This window comes from Girardinichthys multiradiatus, chromosome 9, assembly GCF_021462225.1.
Source record: "Girardinichthys multiradiatus isolate DD_20200921_A chromosome 9, DD_fGirMul_XY1, whole genome shotgun sequence".
NCBI classification, from domain to species: domain Eukaryota; kingdom Metazoa; phylum Chordata; class Actinopteri; order Cyprinodontiformes; family Goodeidae; genus Girardinichthys; species Girardinichthys multiradiatus.
In genome coordinates this window covers 29,277,061-29,292,491 of record NC_061802.1, presented here as the reverse complement: position 1 = coordinate 29,292,491, position 15,431 = coordinate 29,277,061, and the positions used below count along the sequence as shown (strand labels likewise).

General features: G+C 41.9%; 1 protein-coding gene across 4 annotated transcripts in view; it reads left to right on the top strand.

Annotated features, from left to right (window-relative positions):
- Nucleotides 1-14,188, top strand: part of rxrgb (retinoid X receptor, gamma b) — a 44,056-nt gene extending 29,868 nt beyond the window's left edge. For 2 of the 4 annotated variants that reach the window (XM_047375897.1, XM_047375896.1), the window contains 8 exons: nucleotides 6,511-6,655; nucleotides 6,836-7,015; nucleotides 8,827-9,005; nucleotides 9,965-10,094; nucleotides 10,523-10,655; nucleotides 12,043-12,134; nucleotides 12,241-12,346; nucleotides 13,691-14,188. In XM_047375897.1, the coding sequence (XP_047231853.1) occupies nucleotides 6,511-6,655; nucleotides 6,836-7,015; nucleotides 8,827-9,005; nucleotides 9,965-10,094; nucleotides 10,523-10,655; nucleotides 12,043-12,134; nucleotides 12,241-12,346; nucleotides 13,691-13,838 (1,113 nt within the window). In that variant the 3' untranslated portion in view covers nucleotides 13,839-14,188. The remainder of the gene's footprint in view (nucleotides 1-6,510; nucleotides 6,656-6,835; nucleotides 7,016-8,826; nucleotides 9,006-9,964; nucleotides 10,095-10,522; nucleotides 10,656-12,042; nucleotides 12,135-12,240; nucleotides 12,347-13,690) is intronic. The other 2 variants (XM_047375894.1, XM_047375895.1) reach the window with 2 other exon arrangements.
- Nucleotides 14,189-15,431: the final 1,243 nt, after the last annotated feature.

Genomic DNA, 15,431 nt, shown 5'->3' with positions numbered 1-15,431 from the left:
GCATTACACAGTTGAGTCTGACCCCTTTAAGTCCCACATAAACCAAGCCTACTCCAAAATGCTCCTGTGTTAAATAAAGAAAATACGATCCATCAATAATCCATACCGAGAGCTTGTAGCCCTTATCTACTGAAGTTTGTTGTTTTTTCCTTTAAAGCATCAACTTGTCTGAACAACAGCATTGAAAAGGTGTACTTTTTTAGTCTATGTGATATTAATTATTTATGACAACACTATTGCAAGCTGAAGAAGAATCTCCGCTCACCAATGACTCACCGATGAGCGAGTAAATAGGAGCTGATGTTTCATTTCAGTATGACTATCCGCCTCTGGGGCACCCGCACTAGGAGAGGGTGACAGATGCATAGAAAACCAGTGCACTCTGAGAACATAAGGGGGAACTAACATAAAGAAAAATCTCTGAGAAACCTTTTAAGGTCCGAAATAACCAAGTTCAGTTGGCCATCTGAGGATATGCATAGTGCACGTTGTAAATAAGTGATAGGATGACATAGAGGTGACTTGGGGAGAGATTATCCATATGTCATTCTGAGCTAAATATATAGGTCAAGACCATGCCTCTCTCCAGTTTTTTGCAGTTGTTAGCAAGTTAACAAACATGAATGTGTCTCACACATGAATGTGTGAGACAAATGTGCATTCTGCAGGGTTGTCAGCGGTAGCTCAAGGTCAAAGGGCAGGATGTCGATAAGAGGCCGCAAATATGCAGAGGTCACAGGCGATCTGACTTTCACTTAGTCTGGAAAGTGATCATCTAAGAGTTTTTCTTTCTAGTAAAGGGATGTCCATGTTAACCTTGCTGAGGTTTACATTTTTTATTGCAGTCCATGATATAATAACCAGCTGCTGGACTCATCACTTGCAGTGCTGTTGAAAATGTATTTGCCGCCTTACAGATGGCATTTGTTTTTGCTTATTTTAGTCACACATAAATGTTTAAGATCATCAAACAAAATTTTAGATCAGAGATAACCTGAGTAACTAAAAAAGCAGTTTTCAAATGATTATTTTTTTTATTAAGGAAAAAGGTATCCCAACCAATTTGACTCAATGTGAAATTATAATTACCATCACTTGTTAAATCATGAATTAACTGTGATTAAACAAAGTTTTTGGGAGGCTGGGTTGAATTTCATTCGCCACACCCAGACTTTGCTACTGTCTGACAAGGAGAATCAATAAATCACTTATTCAGCAACAATGGCCAGCCACTGTCATAAAACTTGAACGAAATATTTTCAGTAGACTAACAAACTTAAGTGAAACGTTTTGGAGATCTGCTATATCTGGCATAAAACTAAGCATTTCTGAATAAAATGAAAACATGAATTCTGGAGAATGTTGTCTTAACCTTAAAGAGGACATATTATGATTTTAAATCCTTTCTTTTCACAATGAAATCATTCAATTTCAATTCAGTTTATTTATATAGCACCAATTCACAACACATGTTGTCTCAAGGCACTTCACAACAGTCAGGTTCATACATTCCAATTAATCCTAACCATTGAACAGTGCAGTCAGATTCAGTTATTTATTCAAATTGGATAAAACGTTTTTCTATCTAAGGAAACCCAGCAGATCACATCGAGTCAGAGACTTGTAGCATTCCCTCCTCCTGGATGAGCATGTAGAGACAGTGGACAGTCACTGCCGTTGACTTTGCAGCAATCCCTCATACTGAGCATGCATGTAGCGACAGTGGAGAGGAAAAACTCCCTTTTAACAGGAAGAAACCTCCAGCAGAACCAGGCTCAGTGTGAGCGGCCATCTGCCACGACCGACTGGGGGTTTGAGAGAACAGAGCAGAGACAGAAAAATAATACAGAAGCACTGATCCAGGAAATCATTCAGTTGTGGTCTATATAAAGTGGAACTGCAATGCTTTGGTCCCTAACCCCTCTTTTACCCCTGTTCTGAGGTGCGTCTGAGAGCAACTTGTTTTGGTGCGGTTTCTTTAAATGCTACTGAGGCACTTCACAACCCGCCCCCCCTCCAGGTCAAAGAGCGTTCTACTCCACCCCGTTCTGCCATTTTTGTAGTTTGATAACAAAGATACAATTATCTAGTGGCGCCGAAACAAGACAAAAACGGTAAAAACAATGCAAGTCTTTTAATGTCATAATAATATATCTTCAAGGAACTAAAAGCAGCAAATGCACTAAGAAGAAGGCATGATGCTACTGCTATCTAAACAATGGTCACAACGTCATATCAACACACATTAAATTCATGTCTAAAATAAAGTTTGTTGTCATGTTAGCGTTATTTGCAGCATACTGCTTTGCTATGTTACTTTTTTTCCATAGATAGAAGGAACTGACCCCTTAGTCAGATGAAGTTTTTCGGCAAATCCTTCTTGATACTGGCGGGGGTTGCTGAAGTCACTCGTCCTTGAAGTGGGGAAATAGGAATTTCCCCACTAATGTGGGAACATTTCCATGAAAAATAAAATTTAACCAGTCACTTCGAAGAGGTTCTGATGCTGGGGGACAGTGTAATTAGTTGTTTGGGTTAATACACCTAACAACTGAACATTTAGACTTTTCTAATTGCAGCATCGGCATACTTGAGCTTGGACTACAAAAACGCAGCGAGAAATGAATATGGTGGATTCACAAATTGGTCAGCGAAAAGTCATTGACCTTATTTAGCTGTTCTCCAGCAAACACTATGATGTAACAGTTCAAAAAACGTAAAAGAGTATAGAGAAAGAGTATAGAGAAACCCTCCTTGAACCGCCACCTTAACGTGGTGGAGGGGTTTGTGTGCTCGAATGATCCTAGAGGCTATGTTGTCTGGGGCTTAAATGCCCCTGGTAGGGTCTCCCATGGCAAACAGGATCTAGGTGACAGGTCAGACAAAGAGCGGTTCAAGAACCCCTCATGACGACTACAAAATCGAGGCATGTGACGTCGCCCGGTACGGCGGAGCCGGGGTCCCACCCAGGGACCCAGCCAGGCCTGGGGTCGGGACTCGTCGGAGAGCACCTGGTGGCTGGGTTGCTCCTCGCGGGACCCGGCCGGGCCAAGCCCAAACGACAGACGCAAGACCATCCCCCAGTGGGCCCACCACCTGCAGGGGGAACCGTGAGGGACCGGTGCAAAGAGGATTGGGCGGCAGACAAAGGTGGAGACCTCGGCGGCCCAATCCCCGGATGCTTAGGCTGGCTCTAGGGACGTGGAATGTCACCTCGCTGGGGGGGAAGGAGCCTGAGCTTGTGCGGGAGGTCGAGAGATATCGACTAGAAATAGTCGGACTCGCCTCCACGCACAGCGTGGGCTCTGGAACCCATCTCCTCGAGAGGGGCTGGACTCTCTTCTGCTCTGGAGTGGCCCACGGGGAGAGGCGGGGGGCTGGGGTGGGTTTGCTTGTTGCCCCCCAGCTCAGCCGTCTCGTGTTGGTGTTTGCCCCAGTGGATGAGAGGGTCGCATCCCTGCGCCTTCGGGTTGGGGAGAGGTCTCTGAATATCATTTCAGCCTACGGGCTGAGTGGTAGTGCGGAGTACCCGGCCTTCTTGGCATCCCTGTCGGGGGTGCTGAAGAGCTTTGACCAGATTCCGAGGGATGTTGGAGACATAGAGTCCAAGTGGACCATGTTCTCCGCATCTATTTGTCGATGCTGCCACCCGTAGCTGCGGCCGTAAGGTCTGCGGTGCCTGTCGCGGCGACAATCCCCGAACCCGGTGGTGGACACCGGCAGTAAGGGACACTGTCAAGCTGAAGAAGGAGTCCTATCGGTTGTGGTTGGCTTGCGGGACTCCTGAGGCGGCTGAAGGGTACCGTGGGGCCAAGCGTGCCGCGGCCCAGGCGGGGGAGGAGTTCGGTGAGGCCATGGAGAAGGACTACCGGTTGGCCCCGAAGCGATTCTGGCAAACCGTCCGGCGCCTCAGGAGGGGGAAGCAGTGCTTCGCCAACACTGTTTACAGTGGGGGTGGGGAGCTGCTGACCTCGACTGGGGACATTATCGGGCGGTGGAAGGAGTACTTCGAGGAACTCCTCAATCCTGCCATCACGCATTCCCTGGTGGAAACAAAGGCTGGGGACTCGGGGTTGGACTCTTTCATCACCCAGGCGGAAGTCACCGAGGTGGTTAAAAAGCTCCGCTGTGGCAGGGCTTCGGGGTTGGATGAGATCCGCCCTGAGTACCTCAAGTCTCTGGATGTTGTGGGGCTGTCATGGTTGACACACCTCTTCAACATTGCGTGGCGGACGGGGACAGTGCCTTTGGATTGGCAGACTGCGGTGGTGTTCCCCCTTCATAAGAAGGGTGACCAGAGGCTGTGTTCCAACTACAGGGGGATCACAGTCCTCAGCCTCCCTGGTAAGGCCTACGCCAGGGTATTGGAGAGGAGAGTCCAGCCGATAGTCGAACCCCGGCTTCAGGAGGAGCAGTGTGGTTTTCGTCCCGGCCGTGGAACACTGGACCAGCTCTATACCCTCTACAGGGTACTCGAGGGTTCATGGGAGTTTGCCCAACCGGTCCACATGTGTGTTGTGGACCTGGAGAAAGCATTCGACTGTGTCCCTCGTGATGCCCTGTGGGGGGTGCTCCAGGAGTATGGAATCGGGGGCCCTTTATTAGGGGCCATCCGGTCTCTGTACAAGTGGAGCAGGAGTTTGGTTCGCATTGCCGGCACTAAGTCGGACCTGTTCCCGGTGCATGTTGGACTCCGGCAGGGCTGCCCTTTGTCACCGGTCCTGTTCATAACTTTTATGGACAGGATTTCTAGGCGCAGCCAAGGGCCGGAGGGAGACTGGTTTGGGGACCAGTGAATTTCGTCTCTTCTTTTTGCGGATGACGTGGTCCTGCTGGCCCCCTCTAGCCAAGACCTACAGCATGCGCTGGAGCGGTTCGCAGCCGAGTGTGAAGCGGCTGGGATGAAGATCAGCTCTTCCAAGTCCGAGGACATGGTTCTCGACCGGAAAAGGGTGGCTTGTCCTCTTCAGGTTGGAGGGGAGTTCCTGTCTCAAGTGGAGGAGTTTAAGTATCTCGGGGTCTTGTTCACGAGTGAGGGAAGAATTGAGCGGGAGATCGACAGACGGATCGGTGCGGCTGCCACAGTAATGGGGGCGCTGTGCCGGTCCATTCTGGTGAAGAGAGAGCTGAGCCGAAAAGCGAAGCTCTTGATTTACCGGTCGGTCTACGTTCCTACCCTCACCTATGGCCATGAACTTTGGGTCATGACCGAAAGAACGAGATCCCGGAAACAAGCGGCTGAAATGAGCTTCCTCCGTAGGGTGGCTGGGCACTCCCTTAGAGATAGGGTGAGGAGCTCGGCCATCCAGGAGGGGCTCGGAGTAGAACCGCTACTCCTCCACAGCGAGAGGAGCCAGTTGAGGTGGCTCGGGCATCTATACCGGATGCCTCCTGGACGCCTTCCGCGGGAGGTGTTCCAGGCACGTCCCACCGGGAGGAGGCCCAGGGGACGACCCAGGACACAATGGAAAGAAAGAAAATGAAGGTTCTGAAACAGCCTAGTCAAAGTCTGGACTTAATTCTGTTTAAGACATTGTGGCATGATCTTAAATAGGCTATTCGTGTTTGAAATCAATTTGCAATAACTGGCAATGAGTCTTTACAGGAATTTCAGACAACTCTTCTTTCTGGATGTTGTGCAATTAAAACATTTCCACAAAGAAGAGTTCTCTGAAATTCCTCCAAAGACTCATTGCCAGTTATTGCAAATGCTCCAAGGCAGGAGCTGCTCTCAAGAGTGGAACAACCACTTATTAAAGGGGGCAAAAACTTTCTTCACATAGCTTCAGGCTAACTTAGGTTGTCATAAAAAACTGAATTTTTTATCTATGGAAGGTATTTTTGTTTGATACTAACATTAGTTTGATGATCTGAAACATTTAGGTGTAACAAAAAGCAGAAGCTGAACAAATCTGTCAGCGGACAAATACTTTTTTACAGCAGTGTACATCAGTGGAAGTACACAGTTTTGGGAAACTACTGAAGATGCTGTTATATATGAATTTTAAAGTTTCTAACCATATTTTTCTCATTTGAAGTTTATATATATATATATGTGTGTGTGTATTTAAAGAGCTTTAAAACAGGAAACTTTGTCTGAGTGCCCTCTGCTGTTGTTTTTGAGTACTACAGCACTCATGTGTGTTTGCTTTTCTACGCCTCCTTTTTCAACAAGCACACACACACACACACAGACACACACCAGACACACACGACGAACTTGTATGACAAGTCTCAGTGAGCGGATACAGCCCCTCCCTCTGACCAAGCATGTGATTGTTTCCTGAGACACTTTCACAACAAAGTGCGTGGGTGGGGAGAGGAAAAAAAAAATGATCTAGCAGAAGGCAGAATTTAAAAAAAAAACTGAAAGAGGAAGGGAGATGCTGTCATGAGACTGCTGAACTCCTTTCGCTTCCTCTGTACTTCCTCCTGTGCTCTGTTTTGCACCGCTTCAGCCACCCCAGCTTCAACCCTTTGTTCTCTCTTCTGTCTTCCTGCAATCCTCAGATGAACTCAATGAACAGTGTTAGCAGTTCGGAGGACATCAAGCCTCCACCGGGCCTGCAGTCTTTGGGGAACCTCAACTACCAATGTACGAGCCCGGGGGGGATGTCAAAACACATCTGTGCCATTTGCGGGGATCGCTCTTCAGGTACTGTTAAAGGGGTGGACCAAGCATTTCCAAGCATCCTCTTAAGTTTTATTCAGTTTTCTTCCAGCTGTAACAATCTAGAGTTCAAGATAAGTGCCATAATGTTCTCTAAAGTAAGATTTATGGGTCACATGTTGGTGGTTCAAAACAGGTCTAACTGGGTGGGTTTATGTCCCACAGGGAAGCACTACGGTGTGTACAGCTGTGAGGGCTGCAAAGGCTTCTTCAAGCGCACAGTCCGTAAAGATCTCACGTACACGTGTCGAGACAACAAAGAGTGCCTGATAGACAAGCGCCAGAGGAACCGCTGCCAGTACTGCCGCTATCAGAAGTGCCTGGCCATGGGCATGAAGAGAGAAGGTGAGCCTGTGGAATCGTTTTACTTGGTAGTGAAGAGGTTTTTGTTTTACAGATTTGATTCTTATGTGACTCTTTTTGGTTTTATGAACTTGCTTTTAGTGTTTACTTAAATTAAACACATAAACAGCATGTGTGGGTCATATCTGATTATTGAATAAAGCTTTTTTTTGTCCTACATAAACTAGCTGACCCACGTTAGGTGTATAATATCTCTTATTAAAACAATTTATTCAATCAGATTAGGTGTGTTTTTAGTGGTTCCACAGATTTTATGTAATCTGATCCCTTTTTTTGATTGGTTACTTTATCTTTTCTTTGTTTTACCAAAGCTCTTAAAAGTACCTGGTTAAAATGGCAGTTTTTGTATGTAAAGAAATAGCCCATGGTGCATCATTTCCTTTCCTGTGTTATTCAGTGTTCTTGAGTTTGCACACCTGGCATCAGTTATAGTAAATCTGTTGAACCTGAAGTAAAGTTCATCCATCCAATAGGATTGAGGTCAGATTTACACAAAGCCTTACTTTACTAGAGACATTACTATGAATCAGTTTTCACCTAAAACCTTCAAACCCTTTGCTGGATGGCAGAAGATGAGGAAGAATTTCGTTTTTAGTGTCTCTGTGAGTGAGAGCATGCATCCAAATCAAGAAAAAAACTTGAAGAGGTTTGAAATGGCCAAGCCAGAATCAAGAACTAAATCTGACAGCAGATCTGTGGGGTGTGAACAGGAGATGTCCACACAATCTGATAGATTTGGATAACATCTCCAAGACAGATTGGGCAAATATTAATGTGCCAAGATGTGGAATGCTGATAGACTCCTAACAAAGCAGAGAAATTGTTAAAATAATTCAAAAGGTTCCTAAACAAAGTTTTAGTCATATTTAAACTGGAATATGCGCTCCGATAAGGAAGATTAAATGTACCTTTAATGTTAACATTAGCTGTAAGTAGAAAGTAATAATAATTGACAGAAATAAAGGCTTCAAAACATCGGTTTGTGTGTAATTAATCTCTATAATGTGTTTCACTTAGTGAATTGAGTTACTGAAATAAATTTTAATAAACTTTTCAATAACATTGTAATTTATTGAATATCACTGTAAGTCTAGGGAGAGCAAACCTGTTCAATCAGGTTTTTTGTTTTTATATGTTACCCTTTAACAGATTTGTCCTTTTTTATTAAACTGTACAGGACAAATGTCACATTAAAGGTGGAAATGTTTTGCTGGGGTTGTCAGGTCCACTGTAACAGATAATCAGCATCAAACTCATAATTATTGTTATTAATCTATCCTGTCCCCCCTGATATTGTCTGGTGAAAAATCAAAAAGTTAAAAAGCTCTTCTTTTTATCAATGACCTGTAAACAGCCATCTATTAGTTTTATTTCATAATATTTAATATTTTTTGCGAACCTCCAAACACACTTTGTCAGTAAATGTTTTTTTTTATTATGAAAAGCAACAAAATTACTAATGAACACAAGCAGGAAATGTAAAGGCAAACATGTTGTAATATTAATATAATAGTTCTAGTAGTAAAAAAGATGCACTTTTCAAAATTGTACCATCACAGTTTGTCATTTCATTTCCATAAAACTCTTCATATTTATGGGTATCTTGTTTAAGCGATTTTTATTGTTGCATGCCCATTAAACTAGCTTTAAGAGTGGGTATTTTTTTGCTTCTGGAGAAGCTCTTCCAAAGAAGAGGTGAAACACTGCTAATATTCACTGACATCTATAAAAAAAGGATGTTCAAGGTGGGGAGTTTGAACTTAAATGGACGTCTTGTGTGTGTCCGTGTTTGGGTGTGGGTGTGTGCGCAGCCGTGCAGGAAGAGAGGCAGCGCGGGAAGGAGCGTGGCGAGAACGAGGTGGAATCCACCAGCAGTTTCAACGAGGACATGCCAGTGGAAAAGATCCTGGATGCCGAGATGGCCGTGGAGCCCAAAACAGAGACGTACAACGACGGCAGCCCGGGAAACTCGGTAGGGATCAGAGTCACAAAGATGGTTTCTTTTTTCAGTCTGAGACTAATAAATGTAGAGCCCCTGTTTGCAAAATATATGCTGCAACCATCTAATAGGATGAAGAAACTCAGGAGAATACTACAGGTATTACAGATTGTAACGCTAAACAAAAAGAATCCAACCAGTACAAGTTAAAATGAGTTTAGAAAATAATCTGCAAACACTGATATAGGATTCCTTGATGAGTTAATCAAAGGTTAGTCCTACAGGTTAAGCAGCTTGGGACTAAATCCAATTTAGACTTACTGGTATTATACTGTGCTCCATAGTCTGATTCAGTTGTTTATCGAATAAAAAAAGTGATCAGAATTTGATCAGTACTTAGCTACTAGGCTAAATGTCACCAACTTGTCTAACTTTGTGGATGGTGTGTTCAGAGTAATGTGCAGTGTTACTTCTCCACCTCTCGTTGTGCTTTGCGAGCAGGCAAGAGAGTTCAGCTTTGGTCTCGTCTGACCAGAGCACCTTTTCGCACATGTTTGGAAAGAAAGTTTTGTTTCCAAAAGGTTGTAATATTAAATTATAACCCAACCCTGCTTAAACCTCCTCCATAGTTTTAGCCCTGACCTGACTCCATTGGGAGAAACACGTTTAAACCCTTTATTCCATTTCACAAATATATGCTGTTTTGTAATGTTCCATCATAAAAAATGAGAAAAAGTTGAATACCTTTACAAAGCAATGTTTTTTAAGACTTATTGTGCAAAGGTTCTTTCACCCTGTATGTCAAATTAAAGATATTTTTTACAGTCTCAAGTCATGAAAGGAACTGCTGGTTTACAAACTAACCAAATATAGTCAGGGCTGCACCTGCTCACTGACTGCGGTCACTGTGACCTTATGAGTCACCGTAGGAGCTTGCGAGCTCAGGTATTAACTGTATTGTTTGGGTTTCCTTCCGCCATATTCCTCCCCAGACCAACGACCCGGTCACCAATATCTGCCAGGCAGCGGACAAGCAACTCTTCACCTTGGTGGAGTGGGCCAAAAGGATCCCACACTTCTCCGAGCTCCCTCTAGATGACCAGGTCATCCTGCTCCGAGCAGGTAGGTGCGCATATCGAAGGTCATGCATGCATAAACAAAAGCAAATGTAAAATCAGTAAGACCAGCCTTTTCAAATGAGACACACACACACAGATAATTGTCCAGTAAAACAAAGCCGGTATTTCTACTCACCTCCAGGGTAGTTGGACATTTCCAGTCACTCTCTGTCTATTTTCAGTCTTTTACATTTGCTCAACACATTTTTGCTGCCTAGTTTAATAGAGCAGTGAAACCAAATATAACTGGACCATTTGCCAAGTCCCACTAGTGCGGCTCACAGCACCTCCCATGCTGGCCCCTGCTGGTGGCAGAGCTCCAACACAGGCCAGGAATAAAGGGAGTCACAGAAAAGAGAAAAGACAAAAGCAACCAATCATACTAAACACATAATGCATAATATCATCAATAAGTCTTTTTTTTCTGTCCAGGCTGGAATGAGCTGCTCATTGCTTCTTTCTCGCATCGCTCGGTCACGGTTAAAGACGGCATCCTGTTGGCTACAGGTCTGCACGTCCACAGAAGTAGCGCCCACAGTGCGGGAGTGGGATCCATCTTTGATAGGTAGGAAGACTTCAGAACTGACCAAAGCAACTACAGTGACTGCTAAAACTCAGTTAAGAAACCTGTGGTTATATAATGAGAAGTGATAGTAATACGTCTAGTATTAATGAATAACTGGGTTAAATTAAGGCATTTGAAGATTTTTGAACTGTTAATAAATTAAGAGTAATTATCACTGTTATTTTATTTTATTGCTGATCTTTTTATTATGTTATACTGAGAAGTGAAGCAGGATTTCCCAGGTCTAGATAAGGATAGCTAAAATAAAAATGAGTATTGAAAATGTTAAATTTTTAAAACTTTTTTCCTTCTTCTATTTTCTAAAGTACATAATGCTAACAATGCTAAAAAATGAATGATTTTTACATTGATTTATATTAAATCACCTCCTGTATGTTTGATTTGTTACATCACGCCTTGATTTTAACATTTTACCTATTAGTATTCAGTTTTTATGACTTACTGACTGAATAATTTTACAACTTTTACAACTTATGACTCTACTGTACACAGCCGAACCTGTGGTTCTCGAACTGGGTCTGGTTTAAATGCCAGAAAAATAGGAAAAAAATTTATTAAAATACCAGGGTTCATAAACTGTACTTTAAAGAATCTTCATTTATTGCAGGGGTTTTGAAAGTTTTTACCCAATGGGAAAAAAAAGTCAAGTTTATTATTATTATTTTTAAATCAAAAACACAAAAAAGTTTATATGTTTTTTTTTTTACATTTTAGTGAATTTAAAATGACAGCAAATATTATTAAAGATGAATACTTTGTGTTGTAGCTAACATTTTCCTAATATGTCAGCATTTTTTGAAAGGCCTTGTATCAAGAAACAAATTACCATAAAAGTTTTTAAATATCGATCTACCTGAATTGTGGTCATGGGCTGCATGTATTCATTCCGAGGGCCACAAATGGCCCCCGGGCCACAGTTTTGACACATCTGATCAAGCGTATACTCCAGCCATTATTTGACAAGCCCAAGTGTTATATAGAAAAGCACTGATCCATTTTAGTCCATATGCCAAAAAATATGCACCACATTACACAAAATGTCAGCCAGTTTCAGCATTGTGTTGATTCATGATGCACATTATTTTGTGCTCAAATGTCCAAAATGTTCTAAAAACTCAATAAAAACATTTAAAATTCAAGGCTAAAAGAAGGTGTGGAGATCTGAAGTTAAAAATGTGTAGAAACCCTGTGGAGGCTTTTTTATTTTTATTTTTTTGCTCAAAACGTTTACATAAAAGATGCCAACTCCAAAATGTCCCACAGGAATTGAGACTATTTAGCTAAGAGTCATTTTTTTTGCTGAAACATTTAATGACAAATGAAGATTTTTAATCCTGCTAACATTTAGATCTTTGACTTCCTGTAGAGTACTCACAGAGTTGGTATCAAAAATGAAAGATATGCAGATGGATAAGACAGAGCTGGGCTGTCTGCGGGCTATCGTTCTGTTCAACCCAGGTCAGTTTGGACTGCACTCGAATGCAGCAGCGTTTTGCACCTGGTCTTCTTTACCACCCTGGAATATTGCATTGAACATGCGCCTATGTTTGATTGTGTGTTTTAGATGCAAAAGGTTTGTCGAACCCGTCAGAGGTGGAGGGGCTGAGAGAAAAAGTTTACGCTTCTTTGGAGTCGTATACAAAACAGAAGTACCCCGACCAACCTGGCAGGTGGGATCTTAGTTTAGGACATAACAGTGTCCTAAACACAACAGTGTTGTAGTTATTACAGCATTGATATAGAATACATTTTTGAGAACACTTTTTAAGAAGTATTCCCACCTTTCTTTTCTACATTTTGCCACATTACGACCACAAACTTCAATTTATTGTGTTGGTATTTAATGTCACAGACCATAGAAAAATAGTGCTTAAAGGAACGAAAATGATACCTGTTTGTTTTACCCCTTTAAAAAAATAAAAAGTGTGGCATTTGTGTTTGAATGTAGTCTCCCAGAGTCAATACTTTGCAGAACCTCTTGCTGTAGATCTCTGATTTTATTTTTCCCCATTCTTCTTCTTCTACCAAAAAAATTTATTCTAATTAAAAGGGCAGCCTTTGGCAGCTTCTAACGGGTTTACTTCCAGATTGCCCAGTATCTGTCTCTATCCATGTTCCTAACCAACTCTGACCAGCTTCCCTGTCCCTGCTGAAAAAAGCAACCCAACAGGATGATACTGCCACCATGTTTTATAGTAGGGATGGTGTGTTCAGGGGAAAGTGATCGTTTTTCACCACGTAAAGCATTTTTGCATGTGGGCTGAACAGTTAAATTATATATATAATTTGACAACACCCTACTCCTCCATGTGTATGCATTGCCTCCTGCAATGCTTGTGGTAACCTTTAAAAGGAATTTAAAACTTTAAAAGGACTTTTTAGCAATACTTCTCTTCTTGCTGCTCTTCCATAAAGGTCAGATTTGTGGAGTGCAAAACTAATAGATGTGCTGTTGATATATTCTCCCCCCTGAGCTGTGAATCTCTGCAGCTCCTACAGAGTTACCATAGGCCTTCTGGCTGGTTCTCTGGTTAACACTGTTTTGGCCCAGCTTGCCAGGTTAGCTGGACACTGACCATGTGTTAGTTGATTTGCAGTTGCCCATTTATCCCTGTCCTGTCTGCTGTGTTCCTTTATCTTCATGGTGTTGTTAACTATTGTTCTCTAAGAACCCTGAGGCCTTCACAGAAGAGCTGTAGTTATACTGAGATTAAATTACACACAGGGGGACCCTAAATACTAATTAGGTGACTTCTAAAGATAATTGGTTTAACTGGATTTTATTAAAATCAGATTAAAGGGGGCTGCATACAAATGTTTGCTACCTTCCACTTTACAGTTATGTTGGTCTGTTATATAAAAATCCAATAAAATGCATTGAAGTTTGTTGTAATGTTACAAATGTAATAAGAAAATCTATCCTAAAGCCATTATTAAGGCCTTAATGTAATCAAATAAATCACTGTGTACAAGTAAGTTATTAAAATATGTAAACTCTTTTTGATCATTTGCAGGTTTGCCAAACTGCTGCTACGCCTGCCGGCTCTACGCTCCATCGGCCTCAAGTGTCTGGAGCATCTGTTCTTCTTCAAGCTAATCGGAGACACGCCCATCGACACCTTCCTGATGGAGATGCTGGAGGCGCCGCATCAGATCACATGACACCAGTCCTCCCCTTCCCTCCCCTGTAAATAGTCCCAACTTGTCAACAATGTGAAGATGGAATGAAAAAAAAAAAAGACTCGATCGAAACTTTAAAACAAACTATTTTCTACCAAGTAAAACAAGACGATTAAAATATTTTCCAGTTGTTGGGAAGAGTACCCTGTATGCACAGAAATGTTAATAGATTTGGTAACAGACTTTGTAAATAGATAATTTGTTGTATTTGTTTTAAAAGCATCCCAATGCGAATTAAAGAGGAATCCTGTTTCATTCTAAGAGAAACAAAAAACATTTAATAAAAGGACACGTTTAAGGCTTCTTACAGAATAAAGTTATTTAAACTTTAAGTGAAATGTGTTATTTGCATTATACTGAGTGATCTGTTTTAACTATTTCTCAAGTACTTGTAAATATGACTTTATGATTACATCTTGACACTTCCGCATTTTGTCCACCAGAGGGCGCCGGCAAAGCGCCTCAAAATATTTGTATTTTCTTCATGCTTTGTGGTTCAACTGCAGGCCATAAAGGACACCTTAAACATCATTAGAGAAAGCTTTTGTTGGGATTGGGTTTTGAAGTCGTATAACATGGAAAATAATACATGGAAAAATTGCAGACACCTAAAAACTCGAATTAAACAATACATAACAGTTTTTTCATATAATTTTAGATATAGGCTGCAATTATGGATGCTGTTAAGCAATATTTAAGACTTCACCAAAAAGTGGATGCAACTTCTGTTAAAGCTGCACCATGATTCACTTTTACTTTCATAATTGCCATCATTGAGTAAACCCTTGTGACTTGAGAACAAGGACATGTTCTCCCTGACAGTCTCATTAATACAATACCCTAAAACTCTTTGTGTTGATTTGCAATAGTTTTTCTTGGATGAGGGGACCCAACACATACACCTCAGATCTCCCTTAATCTGTCAGGTACCTACAGGTGTAGATGATGTACTGCTACCTCAGGTAGAAATGTGTAAAAAGTCTTACAAAATGTATTTTTTATTGCAGTAGCATAATCTTCCATTTTTAGAAACAGTCAACCATCCTTTTGAGTGCATTTATTTAGTAGGGAAGCTTTCATTGTTTTTTAGAAAAGTACCAGTTGCCTAATTAATGATACCTCTGACAATGCCTTTAAATACATGAAATTGAGGCACTTTTTAACTATTTTAGGTTTAACACTGTTTTTTGGGAAAATCTATTTAGCAATCAATTACTTTGTTTGCTTGTGATGTAAATAGGACACGACACAACAACCTATTTCACTGAAGCTGGATGGGTGCCCAAAGTATTTTTTCCAGCAAGAACAGAGTGGAGGATGGTGAGAAAAGTAGAGAAATCTCCAGTGCTCACTCAGCAGTCGTGTCTTGATGTTCCCAAGTCTCCTTAAAATCCTTTAGACTCTATCTAAATGCCAACTGCTTTTTTGGAATTAATGTCAGAAAAAGGAATTTGCTGAAAATTTGGGACTGGGACTTTAACTGGAACCATGCGTCTTGGTCAGATCAGACTATGTTTGAACGTTTTAGCAACAAACACCCCAGGAGGGTTTGGTTTACAAGAAGGGATGAATGTG